This window comes from Theropithecus gelada, chromosome 7b (genome assembly GCF_003255815.1).
Source record: "Theropithecus gelada isolate Dixy chromosome 7b, Tgel_1.0, whole genome shotgun sequence".
In the NCBI taxonomy this organism is placed as follows: Eukaryota; Metazoa; Chordata; class Mammalia; order Primates; family Cercopithecidae; genus Theropithecus; species Theropithecus gelada.
This window is the reverse complement of record NC_037675.1, coordinates 82,469,908-82,482,126: the sequence shown is the minus strand read 5'-3', so window position 1 is coordinate 82,482,126 and position 12,219 is coordinate 82,469,908. Positions and strand designations below refer to the sequence as shown.

At 38.3% G+C, this 12,219-nt stretch overlaps 1 protein-coding gene across 3 annotated transcripts in view; it reads right to left on the bottom strand.

Moving 5' to 3' along the window:
- The window catches only part of TSHR (thyroid stimulating hormone receptor), a 178,860-nt gene that overhangs the window by 28,979 nt on the left and 137,662 nt on the right, over window positions 1-12,219 (bottom strand). For 2 of the 3 annotated variants that reach the window (XM_025391838.1, XM_025391839.1), the window contains 2 exons: window positions 11,898-11,966; window positions 2,336-2,413 (listed from right to left, as the gene is read on the bottom strand). In XM_025391838.1, coding sequence (XP_025247623.1) covers window positions 2,336-2,413; window positions 11,898-11,966 — 147 coding nt within the window. Of the gene's footprint in view, window positions 1-1,835; window positions 2,172-2,335; window positions 2,414-11,897; window positions 11,967-12,219 lie in introns of those variants that run through there. The other variant, XM_025391840.1, reaches the window with a different exon arrangement.

Here is a 12,219-nt window from a genome sequence, read left to right as displayed (position 1 = left end):
CACATATTAATAAGTAAAAAATATCTGAGTATGTACCACTGATATATGAATAGTCATGAACCCTATACATATATTTTTGTAATACTATATTATATATACCATAACACACTAAACATACATTTTAAAATAATGCAATGAGGATAAGTAATACATATTTTTAAAAGTTTCACAAAAGCAAAAGCAATGTTATCAAATATGCTTAATTAATTTTGAAAATTATTTTTAACCCTTTTGGCTATGGCTGTTCAAAGTCTGCTTTTGGTTCAGTTTATTTTGATTTTGGTTTAAATGGCCGTCCTAGTTGAAAAAATTATCAAAGATGGGTATTTCACCAAGAATAGAGCAGGCTTCACTGTGTTTATTAAACTAAGATTCTCATTTTTCAATCTAATCCAGTAATTAAATACATGTTTTAATGACATTTTATATTTTCTGATGTCAATCAGTTGTTTTTGCAAAGTGATCTGGAGGTGTTTCATTTTCACATTTTATACACATGGATTTTAAACCTATTACAACTCTGTATTACTTTGCTAGAGCTATGGTAACAAAATACCACAGATTGGCTGGTTTAAACAACAGAAATATATTTTCTTACAGTTCTGGAGGCTGCAAGTCCAAGATCAAAGTGTCAGCAAGTTTGGCTTCTCCTGAGGCCTCTCTCCCTGACTTGCAGATGGCCACCTTCTTGATGTGGCCTCACATGGCCTTTCCTCTGTGAGTGCCCATCCCTGGTGTCTCTCTGTGTATCCCAATCTCCTTGTCTTATGAGGCCACCTGTCAGATTTGATTAGGGCTCACCTAACAGCCTCATTTCAATTTAATTACCTCTTTACAGACCCTATCTTCAAATACAGTCACATGCTAAGATGCTAGAGGTTAAGGCTACAGCATTTGAACTTAGGAAGACAGAAACAACTTAGTTCATAACAAACTTAATTTGAAAGATTTAAAACAGGTTAAAATTTGATTTCTGATTTGAACTAAACAGAATTTTTATGGCATTGACCATTTTTTAATCAGGAAAATCATATAATATGTGAATGTTTCCAAATACCTGTTTCTAAAGTCTTTCTCTAAAGCATACATTTCTTTCAAAAAGCAATGACTTTTCTTATTACGTGGTGAAATAGTACCTTAATCTTGAGGAAACTGATATAAAGATGTTATTGAAAAATATCTTCCAGGTAAAAAATTATTGACATGGACTTTATCACAGAAAAGGTTAATACATTTTTCCCCACTTGTCTTCTTGTAAAAAGAAAAATACATAATGCTTCTAAGTCCTTTGCCATGAATTAAGAGTGAACCCCCACGTAGCACACCAGATTTTCAAGATCACTCTGACCTCTTATATGGATGGGGCCTATGTGTTAAGAGAACAGGACCTTAAACGCACTTACCTGGGTGCATTCAATCTGAAAGTGAAATAAAATTGTTAAAGGTAAAAGAGTGAAGGTACCCAGTGCTCAGGACTGTGGATCACTCACTCTTCTCTAGGAGGCATCCACCCACTACCTGACACCTGAGGGACAGTGGCTATCTATACATAAAAGATTAATAAAACTTAATTTGTTCTTATTTAAAAATAAGTATAAATAGAACCTCTAATATTTCCTCTCACCCGTAACAGATTATCTTGTGCATCTCTACGGTGCTGTGTTCCACTTTGACAGGGACTAAAGTGGATGCTCAATGGTGAGATTCTAAACTGAGGCAAAACCAAGGGAATGAGGAAGGTGGCGATGATACAGAGGCTTCAGGGAAGCAGAATCAGTAGAACCTGATCACTGATCGGATGTAGGGGTGTAAATTAAAGGAAATGCACAAATAGGTATGTTTTCATGTTGTTTAAAAAATGTTTTTATTCCATCTTTCCCCATGATTGTAAGTTCTTCCAGAGATGAGTCGAACTATCATTTATATTCTTCCTTCTTTGTGCCAGGCATTGTGCAATGTACATTCAGGTATATTTTCTCCGCAGACTAGAATGCCTTCCATCTAGTTGTGGACCTTGCATTTCAAAATTTTTCAAACAGAATCTGCTCCATGAACAGAGCCCCTGTGAGCATGAACACCAAGGTGGCTGCCTTATCAGGCATCAGGATGGCATACTAGAGCTTGGGGCCTTCTGAGTCTCAAAGGACAAGGACTTTCTTCCAAGAGGTAGCCTATACAGCAAGGAAAAAAGGGACTTGCAGAAGCCTTTACCCAAGACAGCAACATTCTCTACCCCAAACATAAGGTTCTCCCCTAATGTCTCCATCTATTCCAAAAAAGTAAAAAAAAAAAACAAAAGAAAAAACTAAAATATTCTTTCGTATGTCTGACTCACAGCAAGCTTGGTCCACTGTATACTCCTCCAAATGCATCTTTGTCTATAACTGTCAGGTATTTGTTCTTGTTTAGGTAACTAGAGAGAGAGAGAGAGAGAGAGAATTAGGTGATTTTAAGAAATCACACCAAATTAGTACAAATATCAGAATAAAATGTGACCATAGTATTGACTGATTTCAAGAATTTAGAAGATACTTTATCTTCTTCTGGCTTAAGCACTTAAAACATTCTAGGTTTCCAAACACTGCATGTTCTCACTCATAGGTGGGAACTGAACAATGAGATCACTTGGACTCGGGAAGGGGAACATCACACCCCGGGGCCTATCATGGGGAGGAGGGAGCGGGGAGGGATTGCACTGGGAGTTATACCTGATGTAAATGACGAGTTGATGGGTGCTGACGAGTTGATGGGTGCAGCACACCAACATGCCACAAGTATACATATGTAAAAAACCTGCACATTATGCACATGTACCCTAGAACTTAAAGTATTATAATAATAATAAAAAAATAAAGAAATAAAAAAAAATTCTAGGTTTCAATTGTATAAAGTTTATACACATTAATTATGGCAGAAGTTTTTGAAAATGAGCATGTTTATGATCTAATTTGCATACCTAAATTTCTTAAAAGTTGATTTAATTCTCTATTTTCCAGGCCAGTGGCAATTGTATTTTTTAGTCCTTTTTAATGGCAATCCTCTTTAATACCAAATTTTGTTTCTTAGTATTAATTAGTATTCCCATTTAATTTCGAAGACTAGGCTTAAATCAGGAATGGAATGAAGATGGTGAGGGTGGTGAGTGATGCTGAGGACTGTCAGAGATTCAGATCTTTTCTTTGGGTAAGGGTGTCAGATTTAGCAAATAAAAATACAAGATGCCAGTTAAATTTGAGTTTCAGATAAACAACGAATAATTTTTTAGTAAAAATATTCCCCATGCAATTTAAAAAATATTTATATTAAAAGTTATCTGTTGTTGATCTGAAATTCAAATTTTATTGGGTGGCCTGTATTTGATCTGACAACCCGATAGTGTGTATGAAGAGTGTTTATGAGATTACTCTGTAATCTTCTTTGTGCCAGGTATAGCCCAAACTTGGCCTCTTCTGGTAGTGGCTGAACACCCAGTATTGGGGGCATTGTTAAGTGTGACACAGGGAGAGTCAATAAGTCTCAAATACATTCAGAGACCTGGCTAAGATGCTAAAGCAGCCAATCTGTGCCTTCCCAGTGGCTTGAGATTACTGTGTAATCTCATCGACCTTCCATGGAAGAGCTTTGATGGGCACACTGGCCTTGCCATTTTAAAAACACGCCGGGCATTAGAGGGTAAAAATAGTTTTGGAGCAATTTAAGTTACAAAGTGATTTTGAAATAAAATTCCCTCCAAATGGATAAAAGCATCCCAGGATTTTGAAACTGGCCGTTTCCCCATAACTTTATTACACAACAAAATTATCTAAAAATAAGTATAGCACATATATATCCTTGTTACAAATGCTCCCAATTTACACATTTAGAATAACTCACAACATAACCTAGTCCACTTAAACATCAGCGAGTGGCCACCTGTCGATGCTAAAGAATATAGCAGAGACCCTTAGAAGGTCTGCTTAGATATGGCTAATGCTTCCATTATTCTGCTTATGGGGTCTGCTCTTCATGGTGGAACATTTTTAAGGGTAATGGTTAATAATAATATTAAGCCTTCAGTCAGAAAGATTTCTTCTCCAGAGCCCTCACAGAGAAACTTCCCTCCTGGTTAACTGGACCCAGACATGAGTCTTCATTGGAGCCGTGGGAGGAAGAAGAGTTACCAATCACCAGTGCTGAAAAAGTCTCTTCTTTCTGGGCAGGATGAGGGAATCACTAAATGATGTGTAAGTGCTGGGACTCCACAAAATGACATGTCATAAATTGGTATATATTTTTGGGTCTTTCCATTTTCTTCTTCTTCTTCTCTTTTTTTTTTTTTGAGATGGAGTCTCACTCTGTCGCCCAGTCTGGAATGCGGTGGCGTGATCTCTGCTCACTGCAATCTTCTGGGTTCAAGTGATTCTTCTGCTTCAGCCTCCTGAGTAACTGGGACTACAGGCACTTGCCACCACATCCAGCTAATTTTTGTACTTTTAGTAGATATAGGATGTCACTATGTTGGCCAGGCTGGTCTCGAACTCCTAACCTCAATTGATCTGCCCGACTCGGCCTCCCAAAGTGCTGGGATTACAGGCATAAGCCACTGTACCAGTCCAATTTTCTTCTTAAATAGAAATTGAGAACTACCTAATCTAAGGTACTCATTACCATTTTGCCTCCATACACTCTTTATTTCTTTCACAGCATTATCACAATCCATAATTATTGCCTTGTTTATTTACTTGTTTACTTTATTGGTTGTCTCCCCAACCAGAATGAAAGTTCTATGTCTATCCAGTGCCAAGTTCACCATCTCTACGACTACTTGTTGGATGAATGTGTGAATGAGTAGAAAACAAATCAATACACTTTTTCATCAAGACAGTAAAATGGGCGGTGTTAAACTCTTAGGGTGACACAGACGATTGCTTTAAAGAAAAAATAATGAAAAGTGAAACAATAGAAGACTTAGCTTATGGTGTGGTGGCATTTGACCAACTGTTCTTCCTGAGGTAGTGATTTTTGAGGCATCTGGTTTACAAACACCTCAAGCCCAAACTTGGCCTCTTCTGGGCTGAAGACCCAGTATTCAGGGCATTGTTAAGTGTGACACAGGGAGAGTCAATAAGTCTCAAATACATTCAGAGACCTGGCTAAGCAGCCAATCTGTGCCTGCCCAGTGGCTTCAATCACAGTCCTCACTTGATCATTGTTGGACTCTCCTTTAACCCACTATGTCCATGGAATTCCTTTGGTCAGTGACACCTGGAGTGGGCAAAATCCACCTTGGAAAAAAACAACAACTGCAGAGAAGATATTGAACAGCATGATTTTGTAAAAAGACAACTAAGTTCAGTACAAGGGCTGCATGGCTTGCATCTCTTTTTGTATTCTCTGGACAATGCAGCTTACAGATCACATTCTGTTCCCAGGCTGTTGAAAATCAAGTAAGAACCGGTGAACTCATCTCAGTTTTTCCTCTTCATCTCTAACTGCTGCAAGTGAAATTCAGCTTGTTCTTTGTAATCATTAGAAATTATTGTAAAACTAAATTATTGCTTGTCCAATTCTGCAGTGTTTTCATCTGATATTTAATATACTCCTGAGGATAAGGAGCCTGGTTGATAAGCATTGCAGTTTACCAGAAACTCTGCAGAAGACTTCAGACTGGAAAAGCCAGCCAGAGTCCAGGAGGGGAGGAGGAGGATGCAGAGGAGCCCCGGCCAAGCTGAACGGAGATGAACGGACACTTCCGGAGACTGTGCTCTCTAAAACCAGCATGGCCATTTGGGTACTTTACCTCTTAGAGATAATTAGATGCTTAAAAGTGAAACCATCACTCTGCCTTCAGCAGATTTGAGGGCTGCCTCATTTGGCTTTTTAATCTTGCTTCAGCTTGCTGCTCTTGCCTTCCATCTGAAGTCAAGAGAGTGAGGAGGGAAAATACATATACAGAAGCCTTGATATCCAGGAAGAAAGTGCTTCCATCAACCTCATTTATCACATGATATTTCCTGGGATTATCAGTCTAGTTAAACTGATTCCTTGACCATGACTTACCTTGATTCTTCTGAAATCGACATCTGTACCCAGCTTGGATAAATCATTCACAAATCTTGGTAGGCTCTCTGGTTAGCCTACTCTAGACAGTGATTATTTTAGAGGGGAGTGATAATAAAAACTACCCCTTGCAAGGAGAAGATGAACATAAAGTAGCTTAAAAGAGACTCAAAAGGCTTGTAGTAAGAGGTGAAAGGAAATATTTTTTGAAAGTCAGGGTTTCTAAATATTTATACTGGAAAGGGCTTATGAGAAAAAAACTGGTATTTCCTTTAAGAATAAGAGAGACATGGCTACACTCTATGTGTTCAACAGCTTTTCACTGCTTGGGGCTTATTCCTCTTTGAGAAGCTGTTGGAAGAAATGAAGTTCTTCTGAGAAAAGAGATGTCAGCTTTTCCATACAGGGAGTTAAGAAGCCCTGCCCTGATTTAAGATTGTGAATAGTTCATAGTTAGGGAAGACCAAGGCAGTCAGGAAAATGAAGGTGGTGAGGACTCAGCTGAGGAAAATATTCAATTGACAAAGTCAGTATTATGTGTATTATGTGTACAATATGTGTGTGTATGTACGCCCTTTTCTGTTGGACTCACTCTTGGCACATAGTGGCCATTCAATGAAGACTTGCTGGAGGAAGGAATGAAAGCCCGATTGTTGGGTGACTCCTAGAAAGAGGCACCCTCTATACCAGGTTTAGAAAAACGTGATCAATGCCAGAGAGAGGAGTGTGATGCCGTGGCAAGAGAATTTGCTATTGCTGCTGAACTTGGCTCTCTGGGGAGTTTTAGGATACATTTCAGCTCCAAGATGGGATTTCAGCCTGTGCCTCCACAGTCCCTTTAGGGGGAACTTGGGCTGGCCCCTGATTATGTTGTGGTACTCTCATGGGAACACTTCTGTGGGGAACCATGTTTTCCTCCCACAGCGTTGGTAATTCAGAAAATTAAACGGACCCCCTGCCTACCTCTCATGTTAGTTTAAAGAGAAGCTGGATTGCTCTATGGAAATCCTTTTGTAGCAGAAATCAGGACACCTGTTTGTAAATGTAACCCGTGAGAAAATACTCAAGCTTTCAATAGGCAGAGGGAAAAGTCAGCCTTAGAGTATATCCTGCAAGCTGTTCAAATACTTACCCCATGATAAATAATAGCCTTCTTAATCCTATAAACTTCTCTATCATTGTCTTTTCCCAGTGTGCCAAGATGTGGTATTTTACTTCGAATCAGCTAATGCATGATGCTAATTAGTGCATTAATTGTGTTGACTCTGTTTATAATAATCAGTGTATTGGTGGGCTCTTAGCACGTCAAAATGGCATTTTTATTCCTGCCTAAATTTTTACTGTCAGATAGTAGCTAGTTTCTAGAGTTTGACGGAAGGAAATGTGATACAGGGAATCAGACGTTCTGTGAGAAGCAACATATCCCCACGCAGATTGTGTGGAAAGAGGATGGAAAAGCGATTCCAAACAATGAATGTGTGACTTAACTTGTGACCAAGTACAGTTCAACTTCTGTTGAGCAAGGGATGCTTGTATTATTATTAATTTCACCTTCACCTCTGAGTGATGACAGCGTTCTTGGCACCATAGGAAGTCATAGGACAACGTGCTTTTACACATCTGCCATCATTTTCATGAAATCCTAACTAATTACTTGACTGCTGCTGCGGCATCAGCACTTGCACTCGATGTGGAATTTATCCAACTTGGCTGTAATTGTATTATTCAGTTACATTTTAAAAAATGAGTGTAAATGAAGTCAATCTGCTAATTTCAGTAAATTGTCATGAAGTGGAATGATGGGGGATGATTACTCTTTTGGATGACACGTTGTTTAAATGAGAACCTAATGATATCTGGACAAACTTCTAGAGAAATCACCAAATTGCTAACATGTCATGTGCAATCCTTGAACACTATTAAGATAATTACAGGAGATTGATGTGTTTGCCTTAGTTTAAAATCACAATTAGCAATGAGACCAAAAGCAATGTCCCTACGTTAAAAACACAATGTGAATACTATTTTATTATTACTATGGAACCTTGACCTCTCTTTCTTTCACCTATAGCTCAATCCTTGTCTTCCTCCAGTCCCAGGGCTCCTTATCACAACCATCATTTTGATTTTACATTGGATTTACATGATACCTTTTACTGAAGTGCTTAAATCTAGGAAAGAATAAATTTCTATTGACTAGGAATCAGAAACTTAGGGTAGAATGATGGAGTCTTGTTTTATAACAGGGGCAGTTTCCAGCTTAGATTCAAAATACTGATTAAAAAAATCTTTGTTTTCTATTATGATAGGATCTGCACTTTCTAATGCCAAATATTTTAATCCAGATACTTTTTATCTTGATCCCATGCTTGCCCTTTAATCTTTACCAGAAATTCAGAGAAACAGACTACATATTTCGCCACACAATAGTCATCCTCACTGAATACTTTTATCCAGAGGTCTACAAACTATGACCTTTCAGTCAAATCCTGCCTTGTCCTTGTTTTTGTAAATAAAGTTTTATTGGAACATAACCATGCTCATTTGTTTATATATTGTCTATGGCTGCTTTCACACTACAAAGGCAGACTTAAGTAGTACAACTAAGACCATATGTCCCATAAAGCCCCAAATATTTTCTTCTGAGAAAAAGTTTGCTGACCCCGATCTAGACTTTTAGAAACCAAGACACGAAAGATTCTTAACAAAGAAATAGTTTCCACATTTGTTAATCTCTTCCAAATAACTTTAATACTTAACATAAAAATGTCAAGAAAGTATTGTGAAATAGTACACTGATTTCTTTCCTGTGTTTCAAGAGATAGTTAGACAGTAAGTCATGGCACCAGTGAATTGAAAATCCATTGTCACTGACAGAATATCTCTGCTGTCAGCTAAGCCTCCCACAGAATCCATGATATGGTCTGAGGAGAAAGCTGCTGTGAAGGTACAGAGAGTCTCTATATATACAGCATATCCTCTAATAATATTGTCTCATTCACTATTGTTTAGTTTGTTTGTTTTTTTTCTTTCAGACAGAGTCTTGCTCTGTTGCCCAGGCTGGAGTGCAGTGGCACTATCTCCGCTCACTGCAATCTCCACCTACCAGGTTCACGCCATTCTCCTGCCTCAGCCTCCCGAGTAGCTGGGACTACAGACACCCACCAACATGCCTGGCTAATTTTTTGTATTTTAGTAGAGACTGGGTTTCTCCATGTTAGCCAGGATGGTCTCGATCTCCTGACTTCCTGATCTGCCTGCCTCAGCCTCCCAAAGTGCTGGGATTACAGGCGTGAGCCACTGCGCCCAGCCTGCTTACTTTTAATCAAAAAAAAATCCTTTCCAGGCTGGGGCTACCGTTTGTGTGAAGTGTGCACACCTTCCCCATGGCTGTGTGGGTTTTCTCCAGGTATTCCAATTTCCTCCCACACCCCAAAGATGTGCATGTCAGGTTCCTTGGTGTGTCTAGATGGTGCCAGTCTGAGTGAGTGTGGCGGTGTGTGTGGTCATGTCCCATGTTGGGGTGACGTCCTGTGGACCTTAAGGTCTGAATTTTATTCTTTATCTTTAATAAATGATAGTGTTTGAGGGTCATATCTTCCAATGACTAAATATGCAGGAAAAACAGGCAGATAATTTGAAGCATAGATTCTTATCCTGAGCTCCAAAATCTTTTGCTTGTGGAAAAAATGAATGTTTTAGAAATGAATTACCCTATATCCCAGGTTTCGGGTTCTTTTTCTAATCCACCATTCTGGAAAGGCAGTTTTAGTTCAGGCAAGAGTCAGCTGAACACACTGAATTCAGGAGCCATATTAACAGCTCTGGTTTCCCTGGTTGAAGATTTCCTACTATCTCCTATCCCTGCCCTTGCTAATATGAGTCTTTGTTGCCTTAATGCTAACTAAACTTTCGATGTACTCTTTGTCTAGAACTGTGTGACAGTCATCTGAAATCTTTAAACCCTAAGTACCTACAAACTATCTTCATTATTTTAAGAAGTCTCCATACTCCATTCATAGAAAATTTGAATTTGAAGATCATCACCCTGAGAGTCATAGCTTTCTAGGAATAGTTGAATCAAAGAGGAAAATATTTGGTGAAATTCATACAATATTGAAATCAAATACCACCTTTCCAGAATGCTGGATTAGAAAAAGAACTTGAAACCTGGAATACAGGGTAATTCATTTCTAAAACATTAATTTTGATAATGATTTAAAAAACAATGGGATAAATCTAGAAAAAATCTAGCTTGTATCTCCAAAGAAGGAAGATAATGTTATTCAATATTTAGGCTTCAGTTACTTTCTATCTGAGATGTATATTTTGGACTGGGTACACTTCTCTCTTTTGTACTTTGAACTTTGATATTGCTGCCCTTGAGCTGACCCCACCAGAATGTACGCTCAGTGTGGGCAGGGAGCACATGGCTCCTGTTCATCTTTGTTTTCCCAGTGAATGGCACAGGGCCTGGTACATTGCAAGTGTCTAATAAATATGTTGAAAAGTAGATGAAAGATTGTAAGAAGTTAGTATCATAAAGTTAAGATGGAAGGAGGATCTCTCTAATTCTGTAAATAAATTTGAGGGGGTAAGTATCACCTTACTCTATCGAGTCTTTTTAGACTTCACCTATAATTATGTATTAAAAAAGATAATGGAAATGAACCATTATGACTCCACAACCAGACAATTGAGAGAATGGTACTGTAACTCTTCATTTCATAGAGACTGGTAGGAAGCACAAAAGCTGGCAAAGAGTGAGACTTCACTTCAACAGAACTCAGGGAGCCTTGCCTCCGTGTAATGAGTTCAAAACATTTTTTTACCATTTACCATTTAAAAATGAAATTGTTCCAGAACCTACCACCTAACCCCTAAACCAGAACATCAACCAAAATCACTTAATCTACATGCGTGTTCTTCTCCATCCAGAGCCACTGCATAGGGTTAGACAGCTTATTGACCTCACCCTTGCTACTTAAAGTGTGGTCTATGAACAGCAGTGTCGGCATCACCTGGGAGTTGGTTAGAAATACAGAATCCTGAGGCCAAACCTAGAGCTATGGAATCAGACTACGTATTTTGATAAGACCCCTCAGAGGGTCTGATGCCCAGGAAAGTTGGAGAAGCCCCATACACAACAGATTTCAAGTCATAAGTCCTTCAGATTTTGCAGGGATCACTTCTGGAATATAAAATTACTATGTATGAAATGTTTAAAGTGAAAAAAAATATAGAATTACAAAAATGAATACATAACAAGACATTACCAAAAATGAGCAAGTAAATTTGAAAAAACAACAAATAGAAAAAGGTGAAATAGAAAAAAATGTATCATTTGTAAAGAAATACTCAAAAAGTGTTATAAAACACATCAAACACAAAGTCTGTTGTTTGCTGTTTCAGCTGTTCCCAGAATTATTTATTTTTTGAAAAGGCAAAAGTTGGATATGATTTTTTAGCTATTTCTGAGTGAATCAAATATAAACTGACATCTTTCCCAAAAACATGTCAGAAAAGACTAAAAGAGAAATCACCTTATTTTCTGAACAGCTTTGAGTTTCATTAAAGATACCCTTTTACTTCATGTACATAATAGATGAACATTTACACATACACACACACACACACATCAGGGAGAAAAGCTTTGGATCTTACCATTGGAGCTAATGTAAGTGTCCACTAAAGTGGGCCCCTGCCAAGTTTCTTGACCTCATTTTCGTATTGGTCACACTAACCCTGGCATGGAAGATGCTCTGGTAGAACCTATCTCTCAACAGAATTCTGCCCCATTGGGTGGTTCTTCTTAGGGTAAGGAGAAGTGACAGTTTTCATGGCTACCCTTGACTTACACAGCATCCAGCTTTGTCCCATTGAAAGCGTATCCTTGGATTGAAGTAAAGCCATTGTTGTACAGCTTCCTACAACCAACAGAGAGAAGAGAAATCAGTGACTGGTGAGCAGTGGTGCTGGCCTGTTTCTGGAGAGTTGGACTATATTTCTTTGGTGTCATAAATGTACATAAAGGTGTTTCAGGTCCCACATATGTATCCCACGAGAAAATTTTCCAGTACGAGTTGTTGGAAACAAGATAATATTTCTCAGTTTAAATGCCCATTCTCTCGACTTAGCTCCTAGTATATTTAAGCTTTTTCTCAGAATCATATTTGCTTT